Consider the following 13,823-nt stretch of genomic DNA (forward strand, 5'->3'; position numbering starts at 1 on the left):
TTATTATAATATTATTGACTATATTCCCTGTGCTGTACTTTTACATCTCTATGATCTATTTCGTTTTTTAAAATGCTGACTGCCAAGACAATCCAAGAAGGAAGTATTGCACATAGTTTCCCAAAGTGTGGAACTGTTTGAGAAATACTGAAAATCTGAGAAATGCTTCTTTACCAAATGTAAATCAGTGCTTATAAAATACTTGAAAAAAAAATTTTTAAATCATCTTAAAAAATGGATTATTCGCAGGCAATTTGTAAATCTAATAATTCTCAGTTTATTTAAAAAAAACAAAACTCTGGTTTATATGTAAGAAAACCTTTTGACAATGAGGTTTGATATACTATGGGATGAGAGAATACAGAGTTGCTTTCTTCTGGAGATTTTTCAAATCCAGATTTAGATATCTCCGTAAGACGTCTTTTTTCCTTTTTTTAAGATCTGGGAGTCCCTTCTGTTCCCTAGTTTTTAATAGTAAATTTTAACTATAAATTCTTTTTGTCCTGTTTCAGGTACAATATTTAGATCATGGATTCACCGAGAAGATTCCACAGTGTCATCTTTACCCTATTTTGCTATATCCTGATACACCCCAGTTTTGTATTCCCTGTGAGCTCTATAACACTGTACCTGTGAGTAAACAGTAATTTGTAAGATGGTTAATTTTAAATATTGTTTTTTTGTTAATAATTTTCTAGAAATTAGAATATAAAATGAAATCCCTTTTAGTTGCAAGAAAAATAATAAAATACTTAGAAATAAGTTTAATATGACTGCTAAATTAAACTACAGAATTATACTGAAGGATATAAAAACATCTGAATAAATGAAGAGACATAATATCTTCACAGAGGGGAAGGCATAAAATTGTAAAAATTAATTTATTCCTTTATCAAATAAAATCCTCACAGATTTGAACCTGGAAATCAGATAAAGGAGTGATATATAAATTATTTCTTGCTGTATAACAAATAAGCTAAAACTTAGTGATCTAAATTAACAGTCAACTTTTTAAAATCTCATACAGTTTGTGTCGCTCAGGGATTAGGAGCAGTTTAGCTGGATGGTTTGGGCTCAGGGCTCCTCGTGATGGTGCAGTCATGACAGGCTGAGGCTCCTCGTTGGCTTTTGGCAGGAGGCCCCAGTTCTTGCCGTGTGAACCTCGTAACACGTGAAACAACCATCACTGCTGCTCAATAAGTACATATTATAGGCATTTTATAATACACAGTGTACAAGCACTGAGGTGGCATGTTGGCCTTGTTAAAAAACTGTTAGGATGCTTTGTTTTTCATGTAGGTTTATATTTTTAAAGCTTAAAATGCTTTAAGAGAGTGTGATGGGGGGGAAGCTCAGAGAAATGAATAGTATCTTACGATCATTTTATCATACACACATGATATTCTCTGAAAAGTACGGGTATATTTTGTACTGCTGTCTGATGTTATCTGTTTTATGACTACTTTGTGTGTCCTCATTTGCTTCCTGCTCTTATTTTGTGAATGTGTGAAAGAATCTGAGTTTATTAATCCCAAATAGGTTGGGAATGTCTGGCAAGCAGATGCCGTAGAACTCCTTCAGGAGCTGCTTTCGAAGAGAGACGTGGAAATTCACGTTATGGTAATTGTACTTAAAACCTATGTCATTGATTTAAGTTATTTGCCATAAAGTGTTACAGCTAACACAATGTGGAGGATATTTTTTATGATGAGCAGTGTTCCAGTGTGAATGTAAATTACTCATTAATATAAAAAAGAAGTTACCACTTGATTTCCTGGGTTCATTTTAAGTAAACCTGATTTTGAGCAAGTTCCCGAGAACTTGCATAAGCATTAAAGTCCATAAATTGCAAGATTCTTTATTAACAGCTTATTTTGATAATGGAGCAGTATCAAAGAAAGAGAGGTGTTTAAAAGTACAGGTAGTAGCTTTCAGGACGTTAAGTACAGGGTAGCCTGTCCTTGGAGACCTTCTCTAGTCAGTGAAGCATGTGGACGCCCGTTGTAAACCTGAGAGCTCAGCACTGCAAGGCCACCTGCTGGGAGCCAGGTGGCTGGGACGAGTCAGTGCAGTGGGAACTTACAGACAGTGAGTACTGAGGGAGCCTTGAAGAAAAGACAGGAAAGTTTTCCCGACCAGGAGACACAGGGGCGGAAATGGGCATAGCACGTGTTTAAGAAATAGTACAACTGTTCGGCTAGAACTTGAGAGGTTTTGTGAGAAGAAGTAGTGAATAGGAATTAGAGAAGTAGAGGTCATTCGGTGGGGCCCCACTGGAGGTTTCTGAGCAATGAGGTAAGAAGATCATGCTGCAGCTATGCTTGAGGGTTTGAGTAGAAAGACACAAAAACTGTAAGGAAAGTATTTCTGTATGAAAGGTGTGATGGTAGGGTGACAAAGACTTAAAAAGAGCCAGAGACGCACTTAAATAAGAAAGTAGAGACGCTTTAATGTTGCTGGTGTAAGTACCCAGAGTTCCCTCTGGTTACTCACAGCCCCTGTAGGAGGTCACAGGTAAGGTAGACATTAAAATGTTTTAGTTAATCAAGGTAGCTTTCTTTGCTGCTTAGCTTATCACAGGAGAACAATTTGTAGTACAGATAGGTTCTGTGACTTTAAGTAAAGCGATGTGTAACAAAACCAAACGAGTTAATTAAGTTTCTAGGCATCTTATTGGGGTTATAACTAAAGGAGGACCTGCTGTTCCAGAGGCTGCTCAGTGTCTCAGAAACAAGAACCTGCGTGGCTTGCAGCCCTTGCTGCCGAGCCAGACCTTCCCCAGATCTGCTCGAGTGATCTCACATACTGATAACAGATACTGAGCAAGTGTTCGTACCTGCTGGGCTGCCCTAGACCTGGAGGTACAGCAGTGAACTGAATACTCAAAAATTCCTGCCATTGTGGAGCTTCCATTTTAGTGGTGGGAAACAAAATTAACAACATAAAATATAAGGTATATTAGATAGTGGTAAGTGCTAGGCAGAAAAATAAAGTAGAAAGAAAGATAGGGAGAGATGGGGCAGGCGAGGAGGTAACCTTTTAAATGTAGTGTCAGAGAAGACATCACTGCAAAGGTGAGTTAGGTCAAGACTTTAAAATGATCACAGGACAAACCATGCAGATACCAAGAGAGCAGTGCAGAAGGCTGAGGCAGGAGCGTGCCTGGAGTGGTCAAGGAACGGCCAGGAGCAAGACAGAGTTGGACCTGGGAGGGGACCTGTGAGAGCTGCTGCTGTCAGCTGCCCTGAGGGGCCATTTGAGCATGTGAACAAAAGAGTGACATGATCTGACCTTCTCTTCTAGTATTTTGACTCTGCACTGACAAAAACTGGATAGTAGAAAAAGGTAGAAACAGGGAGATCTGCTGGAAGGCAGTTACAATAACTCAGTAGAGACCAGAGTTTGGGTGAAGGGGATAAAAGAGAAGCTGATGAGAAACGACCAGCTGGCCAGTGTGTACGCCCAGTACCGAATCATGGGCATAGACTAGGGCCAAACTGTCCTGACTCCTTCTGAGCTGTCATCATTAATCTCTTCTGATTCCTGCCATTTTTGACATTTCAACTAAACTTCATTGTTTTACCCCTAAACATACTTGTTCTTTCTACTTCTAAATAGATACATTATTAGTATCATCTAAAGATGAGGTATAGTAAATTATGTGCAGCAAATTATTTTCTAATAAGTAAATAAGTATAAAATTCTACGTTATTGACATGTAAATATACTTTTATTGACATGTAAATATACATAAACAAGAGTAACAGTATTAGTGCCTCATAACCTGCCAAAATATCAGGAAGAAAATACTATGAAAGAGTCATTGATGAAACTGGTAATACTTTATTTTCAGAAAAATCTGTTTTCATTTTTGCAGACTACAAAATTTTAATCTTCAAACAGACTTTATTTTTATACTAATAATCTTCTTTATTGAACTTAAATAGAAATTACCTGAAAATCCATGGGGGAAATTATCTGTTCATCTCTATTTTGATGGAATGTCACTTTCCTATTTTATGGCACACCATAAATACTGTACTTTTGAACATTCTGAGGAGATATTGAAAGAAGTAAGTGAACTCTTTTTCTATAAAAATCTAAATTACAGAAAAACAAATTCTGCTTAAAATGTCCTATTTTGTCTTACATCTCAAGTATTCAGTATGCTTCTACATGTCTGATATGTTAAGAGAGCCTAAAGAAATTGTAAATTCTGTATTGAAAAGCAATACTTTATATGTGTTCTAAAAAAGACTTTAATTGCATTAAGATTCAGTTGTTTCTGTACCTTCAGACCTAGTGAGAAGCCCTTGTTATCCAGTGTTGTTTGAATATAGAGATGTAAGGAATAAAATCTTAACAGAATTCATTGCCAGAAAAGGACTCTCTCCCCAGATAAAAAGTTTTTTGCATTTATTTGATATTATAACATTTCCCTTACTTTGCCTTCTTACAAGAAACTCAATGCCAGATTTTAAGCTTAACTTCAATAAATAGCCCAGTCCAGTTGCCTGGTGCTTCTGTTTTTAATATTTTAAAAAACATAATTACCCTTTTATATATATGGTTTTACATTGCAAGCTGCCATAAGTACGTTATAGAAAGAGGGTATGCATCATAAATAATAACATTTTACATGGCAAGATATTTTCATTACTTACAGTTCACTTGTTATGTTTTTGAATATTCATTTTAGTAATAGTCCAAAACCAAACATTGGGTGTTCAGTTTAATATAGAAAACTGCTTTCTTCTCTGAGATAGAAACTCATACTACTTTGTACATGTCATCCTCACTGCCAGCTTTTTCTTTTAAGAAGGTGGGTGTGTGTGCGTGCATTTGTGCCCGTGTGCTTGTGTAAAAGGTGTTTTGTCTATTAGACAGGTTTTATAAAGATTACTAGTCTCTCTTCCAGTTGTGCTTCTCAGTGTAACATTTAAAAGGGGAGGTGAGAGCTCCCACTCTCTTCTATTAAACTAATTATAATTGATGTATGTTTAACATAATTTTGAGGATTTTTACTGTCATGGTATTAAGATATTAAGATTACTCAGGACATTAGATTTTCCCATAGTTAACCTGAAATAACTAAGTGAATGCCAATAAGGATACGCACCCAGTTTTTGTGGAGATGAAGTATGAAAGTACCTTAAGACAATATTAATATAGTTAACAATGGTTTTGTTCATTGAGAATACTGTATTTCAGAAACCAACAGAATACAGTAACAAGTATGAGGAGGAAAGATGGGAAATAAGGTTTGAGGTAAGTTTCAATTCAAGTATTTTGGAAACTTTTGGATACTTCATCAGTGCAAAAGATCTGATCCAAAATCAGGAAGGAAGTGTTTTCTTTTATAACAGCTTTATTGAGATACAATTTACATACCATAAAATTTAACTTTTAAAGAATACAATTCAGTGTTTTTCATTATATTCACACTGTTGTGCAATCATCATGACTAATTCCACATTGCATCAGCCCACAAGAAACCTCCTACCAACAGCACTCACTTCCACTTCTCCCTGCCCCAGTTTCCTGGAGACCACTAACCTCCTACGTCTGTGGACATTTCATGTAAGTGGACTCATACAATACACCGCCTTTTGTAAATGGCCTCTTTCACTCAGCATAATGTTTTCAATGTTCATTTATGATGTAGTATGTGTCCTTTCTATTTATATTTCAGTGTATGAATAGACCACATTTTGTTTGTCTATTCAGCTGTTGATGGACACTTGGGTTATTTCCACCTTTTTGAGGTTGTGAGTAAAGCTACTGTGAACATTCATGTTCACTTTTTTTAGTAGACATCTGTTTTCACTTGTGTTGGGTATGGACTTAGGAGTAGAATTATTGAGTCATATGGTGACTCTGTTACCATAGTAAGGAAGACTGTTTTTCAAAGGGGCCTCACCATTTTACTTCTGTACTAGGATTGTATAAGGATTCCATTTTTTCCATATCCATACCAACACTTGTTACCTGACTTTTTTCCTAGCCATCCTAGGTTAGGTGTAAAGTGTGGTATCTCATTGTGGTTTTGATTTGCATTTACCTGGTGATTGATGATGGTGCGTGTCTTTTTAGTTTCAGTAACTATTACAAAACAATGTAATGGTTAGACATTTACACCCCTCACAAAGTGATAAGCCCCTTTCCCCCAATCTGCTACCCCTCTGACATCTTGTAACAGAGCTGTTACAATTCCATTGACTATTCCCTAATTGTACTCCACATCCTGTGACCATATATATATTAAATTATAGTTGACATTCATTGTTATTCAGCTTTAGCCTCAGGTGTACAGTGCAGTGGTCAGGCATCTACACCGTCCATGAAGTGGTCTCCCTAATAAGATACCCTACATCTGACACGCTACAAAATCTTTACAACATTATTGATTATATTCCCCAGGCTGTCTTTCATATCCCCGTGGCAATCTTGTGGTTACCAGTTTGTGCTTCCTAATCCCCTCACCTTCTCCCTCATCCCCACCACCTTCCCATTTAGCAACCCTCAGTTTTTCTCTGTATCTCTGAGGCTGTTTCTGATTAGTTTGTTCATTTATTCTTTTCTTTAGATTCCACACATAAGTGAGATCATATGGTATGTGTCTTTCTCCGTCTGACTTATTTCGCTTAGCATAATATTCTCTAGATTCATCCATATAGTTGCAAATGTTAAGATTTCATTCTTATTTATGACCGAGTAATACTCCATTGTATAAGTGTACCACAGTTTCTTTATCCAGTCACCTACCGATGGGCATTTTGGTTATTTCCACGTCTCAGTTTTTGTGAATAGCACTGCAATAAAGATACCTACCGTATTTCCCCAAAAATAAGACCTAACTGGAAAATAAGCCCTGGCATGATTTTTCAGGATGCTGGTAATATAAGCCCTACCCCCAAAATCAGCCCCAGTTAAGATTGTCAGCCAGAGGGATGCATTTAGTACGTCCGTTGCAACACACGATGGACGTATTGAATTGTAAAATAATAATACTAATATGTAAATTAAACAGAAATAAATAATATTGACATTAATACTTAAAATAAATGATAATGTAAATTATAATTAAGTAGTTGTAAATAGCCAAGCGGGCGCCTTTGGGTGAGAGGTAAACGCCTATGTAAACAGATGAACTAGAGACTTATTGCCAAATGACCAATTGGAGTACAGACACAACACACGAATAACGTGTGCATTTGATAACGATCAGACGTGGTTGTGTCTAATATGAATCTTCATAATTCAACACATTGTGTGTTGTAATGGACGTACTTAATGCACTTGTGTGAAATAAAGAAACGTTTTCTGAATTTTGGTGCCTGCAATTTTTTGTCGCTTCTGTGTGGACCATCATTCTTAACTGTCATCATTTTTGCTGCCACTCCTGTCTCATAAGTCTTCAGTTAACACTTGATTTAATGGTAGATTGAAAGGGAATAATATTTTGACCCGCAGACAAGATGAGTGCAAAAAGAAGGAGCTATTCCGTTGAGTACAAGAAAGGAATCGTGGAGGACTCCCAGGGCAAGAATCTTACGGCTTTCTGCAAAGTTGGATCTCCAAGTGGTCGGAAAATGACGAGCAGAGTACAATAACCTCAGTCAACAGGTGGACGTGGGAAATACTACGAAGCACAAATGTGGAACAGGGCGGCAACCATTATTTCCTGAGCTGGAAAACATCATCTATGAATGGATTGCTGACAGGAGAGCAAAGCCTTTGGTTGTGTGCAGGGCTGATATTCAAGCATTTGCCCTTGCAATGGCCCCACAGTTAGAAATATCCCCAGAAGAATTCAAAGCATCACAGCACTGGCTGGATGGCTTCCTTCAGCGATATAAACGGTCTCTAACATCGACAACACTGTTCAAGCTGGAAGATACTGAAGTTATTAAATGTGCACTTGCATTCAAGTCCTTTGTTGATGGCATCGACTTTTCTAAATATCAACTCTCCAACATGATTGCTATGGATGAAACTGCAGTGTTTATGGGCCAAGGATGTCAAACGACAATTGATCAGAAGGGTGCCTCATCAATTTACATTCCCTCCACTGGTTATGAAAGGGCACGTGTTGCCTGTATTTTGGCAATTCGTTTGGATGGAAAGAAAGCCCCACCTCTAATCATCACTAAGGGCAAGAAAGATAAGTTTGAATGCGTTTCAGGCATTTATGCTCTTAAAACCGAAAAAGCCGTAAGCAGTTATAAGGAAGTGGGTCCATTTAATGCTGCCACTTGTTTAGCGAGGTGGTCAAAGAGGTCTGCTGGTCTGGAATTCAGCCAGCACTCACCGCGCTAAAGACATGAAGAACTTCCTTGCAGAGAGAAGAATAGATCAAATAATGATTCCCGCAGGAATGACTGCCTGTCTCCAGATTCTTGATGTTGCAATAAACAAGGCATTCAAGGACCATTCACGCATGGAAATCAATGACTACATTGAAAATAGAATGGAGAGAAATCAGCGTGGAAACTTTGTGAAGCCTAGCCTGCAAGAGGTCGTGACTTGGGCGAAGAATTCATGGGATAAAATCACTGACAGCTGTGTGGCCAGTGCACTACGAGCAGGCCACATGGACAAGAAGTGCTCATTTAAGGAGAGCTCTATTGCTGGACATGAGAGAATGAGGCCAATGATTCTACAGGAAATGGAGTCGCAAGAAATTCAAGCCGGAATTCAGGGTTTGGAGAGTTATGACGATGTTCCAGAAGAAGATGACATGACTGTATTTGAATAAATGTAGGTTGTTGTACATGAATAAATGTAGATTGTTGTACATGAAAAAATAAGACATCCCCTGAAAATAAACCCTAATGCGTCTTTTGGAGCAGAAATTAATATAAGACTTGGTCTTATTTTGGGGAAAATAAGGTAAGAGTGGAATTGCTGGGTCATAAGGTAGTTCCGTTTCCAGTTTTATGAGAAACCTCCATACTGATTTCCATAGCAGCTGCACCAGTCTGCAATCCCACCAACAGTGCGCCAGGATTCCCTTTTCTCCACATCCTCGCCAGCACTTTTTTGTTGATTTATTGATGATAGCCATTCTGACCGGAGTGAGGTGGTATCTCATTGTGGTTTTTATTTGCATTTCTCTAATGATTATTTAGGTTGAGCATTTTTTCATGTCTGTTGGCCATCTGTGTGTCCTCTTTAGAAAAGTGTCTCTTTATATCCTCTAACCATTTTTCAATTGGGTTGTTTGTTTTTTTGGTGTTTTTTAATAAATTTTGGATATTAACCCCTTAATCAGAATTATCATTGGCAAATATCTTCTCCCATTCAGTAGGTGGCCTTTTTGTTTTTTTGATGGTTTCCTTTGCTATGAAATAACTTCTTCATATGATGTAATCCCATATGTTTATTTTTTCTCTTCCCTTGCTCGGGGGGGGGGATGTATCAATAGTGAGTGTCTTTTCATGTGTTCTTTGGCAGTTTGTATATTTTCTTTGGCGAAATCTCTGTTCAAATCCTCTACTTAGGGTTTCACACCAAAAGCAAAGGCAACAAAAACAAAATTAAACAAGTGGGACTACATCAACCTAAAAAGCTTCTGCACAGCAAAGGAAACAAACCATCAACAAAATGAAAAGGCAGCCTACTGAATGGGAGAAAATATTCGCAAATCATATATCTGATAAGGAACTGATATCCAAAATACATAAAGAACTCATATAATTCAATAGCAAAAAAACTCAATAACAAAAATGGGCAGAGGAACTGAATAGACATTTTTTAAAATAAGACATACAGATGGCCAATAGCTACGTGAAAAGGTGCTCAACATCAGTAATCATCAGGGAAATGCAAACCAAAACCACCATGAGGTATCTTCTCACATGTGTCACAATGGCTGTCATCAAAAAGGCAAGAGGTAAGTGTTGGCAAGGATGTGGAGAAAAGGGAACCCTTGTGCGCTGTTGGTGGGACTGCAAATTGGTGCAGCCAGTATGGAGAACAGTGTGGGTGTTCCTCAGAAAATTAAAGATAGAACTACCATATGATCCTGTAATGTGATCCTTCTGGACATATATCCAAAGGTAAAAAGCACTGTATTGAAAAGATACCTGCATCCCCGTGTTCATTGCAGCGTTGTTTACAACAGGCAAGATATGGAAACAACCTAAGTGTCCATCAACAGCTGAATGGATAAAGAAATTGTACACACACACACACACAATGCAATATTAATTCAGCCATAAAAAAGGAAATCCTACTATTTGTTATGACAACATGGTTGGACCTTGAAGGCATGCTGTGAAGTAAGTCAGACAGAAAAAGACAAATACTGTACAATCTCACACGTGGAATCTAAAGAAACTGAACTCAGAGAGAACAGATTGGTGGTTGCCAGAAGTGGGGAGGTTGGAGGTGGGGGAAATTGGGGAAGGTGATCAAAGGTACAAACTTAAAGTTACAAGATAATTAAGTCTTGGAGATGTACAATATGGTAACTATAGTTAACAATTCTGTATTGTATATTTGAACGTTGCTAAGGGAATAAATCTTAAATGTTTCATCAGAAGAAAAACAGTTTTTCTAAATGTAAGGCAATTGATGTTAATTAAACTTATTATAGTGATTATTTCACAGTATGTATATATATCAAATTACCTGGGACTAATGCAGTGTTATATATCAAATATCTCAGTAAAACTGGAAAACATAGAAAATAAAAAAAAAGAATGATAAAATGCTCTGTCCATTTTTAGGTAGGTTGCGTTTTCATTGAGTTGTAATTGTCCAATTTATCTGGACACTTGTGCTTTTTGGTAGAGAAATAATTTTAATAAGTAAACATTTTATCATTTATAAATGGTATTTCATTCCTATGATTATAATAATATCATATGCTTGTTGTCTGGTGCTTTGTAACAAATCACTAAAATTCAACAGTGGGGCAGTCAGTTTTTCTGAACTCTACTGAGTGGTTCTGAGGTTTCGTTTTGTCACCAGTTTTGATGTTAAGTAGTAATAAATCTATAATTTGAATGTGATGATTTCACTTCTTATGCTAATTACTGTATTCAAGAATTTCTTAAAACTTTCAAAAAAGAAAACCACCGACACTTATATATATGTGCTTTTAATAACTGCTAACTGCCATGATCCTTCTCAGAATCACGTAACTTTTTATTAATCCTTATGCTTTTATAGACTTTAGGAGAGCATCTTTTTTTGAGTATTTTAACTTAATTAAGTCTTTTGGGATTTCATGTGTCATTTTAGTTTTTATTATAAAATATGTACTTATTCTAAAACTAAATACTATAGAAATGTGAAAAGGAAAAAAGTCCAAATGCCCAGTCCCACTAGGCAGTGGCATTACGTTAACTATTTGTTGACCATTTTTCCAGAACTTTGTGTAAAATGTGTAAATATGTACACATAAATAAACATTCCTGTGGGGCTTTTTTACACACAATCTTTTTTTTTTTAATTGGGGTGACAAGAATTCTAAAGATCTTTTGTTTACTCATCACATTTTGGTCCTACAATAAAATACCCAGCGGTGTTCAGTGTCCAAGAAAGCTTGATTTCTGCTAATTGAGAGTAAATTGCACTGTAATGAATTTGGATAATGTACTCGATTTCTGCAATAACCATTCTGAAATTTGAATCTATTTGTGGTGTTTTAGGAATTGCTTTTGTCTGAAACAGAGACCCCTATTTTGCCACCATATTTGTCTTCATCTCTGCCTCCCCCAGAAGAACTCTATGCTGTTCAAGTTAAGCACGTGGTCTCACCTAATGAGGTGTGTGATTTACATGATTGGTTAGAAACATAACAAGCAATCTTGGTCCTAAACCCTAGGACTGACTTCACATTTCCATCTTACTGATTTTAAGTAATTGAAAATTAGTGACCTCTGGTTTGTCTGCCCTACAATCCCCTGTTCAGACATTTGTTTATACTATAAGGCAAGTATTTCCTAAGCACTTGCTAGTTTTCCCAGCAATTTGTTGCTTTAGTTATGTTTATGTCAAATATTTAGATGTTTAAACTGGACCTAGTCCCGCCTATGACATTTTCAACACGTCATTCCCCTGTCCTCCTAAGTGCACGCTGGATGCTCTTGACCCTGCTCTGTATTTTTCCACGCCACTGATCACCTTACACACACTGCCACTTTCTTAGGATGTTTATGTGCTTTTCCCCACTAAAATGTCACTCCATGAAGACAGGGATTTTTGTCTGTTTTTGTAACCAATATGTCCTTAGAACCTAGAATGCTGCCTGATATATAGCAGGCACTCAATAAATAATGAAGCACGCTAAAGAAAAAGTCCTTGGCTAACAAGAAATAAAGACATGAGAAATTAAGTAGCCCAAGAGTTCCTTCAGCCATTTTATACAGTAAACCATTCTTTCACAGGAAAGGGCAGAATCTGCTCTGTAATTTCATCAGAGGGCATAGTAGTTGTACCACTCTTTTGGGTCTTTATAATGATTTTTTTGTGCCTAACAAATTACCCCAAATTTAGCCACTGAGGGTCAGGAATCCAGGAGCTGCTTATTAAGTACAGGCTCAGGGTCTCTCATAAGGTCACAGTCAAGATGTTCGGGTGGGGAGGGGGCACTGCAGGGTCTGCTTCTGGAAAGACTGACTCGGTGCTGCCTGGGAGGCTGTCCCTTGTCCTGTGGGCCTCTCCGTGGGCCCCTGAGAGAGTAGTCAGTGGAAGAGCACCACCACCGATGCAGGCACGTGCCTCACTTTGTTGTCTTTTTGGCCACAAAGATCAACTCTGGTGTGACGTGGGAGAGGAGCTCTACAAGGGCTCGTTGGGGCCATTGTTGGAGGCTTGCACTGTAATGATTGTTCCGTATCAGTTGATACTAAAAATTACAGAATTTGAAAGTTTTCTCCTTCCCTTCCCCCCACGTAGGTGTATATTTGCCTGGATTCTGTAGAAAATAGTAACCTGTGTAACCAGCATAGTGACACAGATGACAGTGGAGTCAGCTGGGAGTCTGAGTCCGAGAGCCTCAACGAAGCCCTGCGGAGGTTCAGTACGAACGTGAAGACCTTCCCGCCCCTGACGGACTTTAGAACAGGTACCTGCGGTTCGGTTTGGATGGGCTGATGTGATTACGTTACTTCTGGTGTAGGTGCGCGGTCCGGAGTCCCTGAGCCCCTGGCAGGCCCTTCCCTTTTCTCTGGGAACTAACAGAAGGGAAGTAACTGCCTCGGGGCACTTCCCCTTTCCAGAAGTCCTGGCTCATTGGAAATTGCCTAAAGTGATTTTTCTCACCTTGAGGTTTTGCCACTGGCTTAAATTGTGAAAGTTGTTATTCAGACCTAAATGGCAATAACTTTAATTACAAGCTACTTAAACTGATAATTTTAGACAGCAGGCAGGGGAATTCCGATGGCATCAGGCTAAGACAAATCCTGTTCTTTTTTCTTTATGATTTATTCTTAACTGTCTTGATGAAATATATGTGATTCTCCTGTGAGCAAAGTACATCTTGTTACTGGTGTCGACAATTCCCAAATGCCAAGATTGGTTGGTGTATGTGATATAGACAGATGTGTTTATTTGGGGTGTTTTATACATAACAGAGGATGTGCTAAAGCAGAGGAAAACAGCCTAATGGACCTGATTTTACTCAGTGAGCTTTTCATCAGTCGTGACCCATGTTTGGCTGACAGCCATGGCGGTTCCCTTCCCCAGGCTGAAGCGCAGTTCAGGTCTCCGCACAGCTAACCCGCTGCAGGTCTTCCCCGACCCTACCCTACGTGAAATAGCACAGTCAGCCACCCGTCTCCTCTCCTTGGTTGGCCGGGGACCTGTACTGC

The 13,823-nt window shown here is 38.1% G+C and overlaps 1 protein-coding gene across 1 annotated transcript in view; it reads left to right on the forward strand.

The window, feature by feature from the left end:
* RNF17 (ring finger protein 17) overlaps nucleotides 1–13,823 on the forward strand; it is a 100,179-nt gene that overhangs the window by 80,865 nt on the left and 5,491 nt on the right. The window contains exons 27-32 of the mRNA XM_033104050.1: nucleotides 513–632; nucleotides 1,540–1,620; nucleotides 3,948–4,073; nucleotides 5,212–5,268; nucleotides 11,661–11,777; nucleotides 12,910–13,078. Of these exons, the coding sequence (XP_032959941.1) occupies nucleotides 513–632; nucleotides 1,540–1,620; nucleotides 3,948–4,073; nucleotides 5,212–5,268; nucleotides 11,661–11,777; nucleotides 12,910–13,078 (670 nt within the window). The remainder of the gene's footprint in view (nucleotides 1–512; nucleotides 633–1,539; nucleotides 1,621–3,947; nucleotides 4,074–5,211; nucleotides 5,269–11,660; nucleotides 11,778–12,909; nucleotides 13,079–13,823) is intronic.

Source organism: Rhinolophus ferrumequinum, chromosome 4 (genome assembly GCF_004115265.2).
Source record: "Rhinolophus ferrumequinum isolate MPI-CBG mRhiFer1 chromosome 4, mRhiFer1_v1.p, whole genome shotgun sequence".
In the NCBI taxonomy this organism is placed as follows: domain Eukaryota; kingdom Metazoa; phylum Chordata; class Mammalia; order Chiroptera; family Rhinolophidae; genus Rhinolophus; species Rhinolophus ferrumequinum.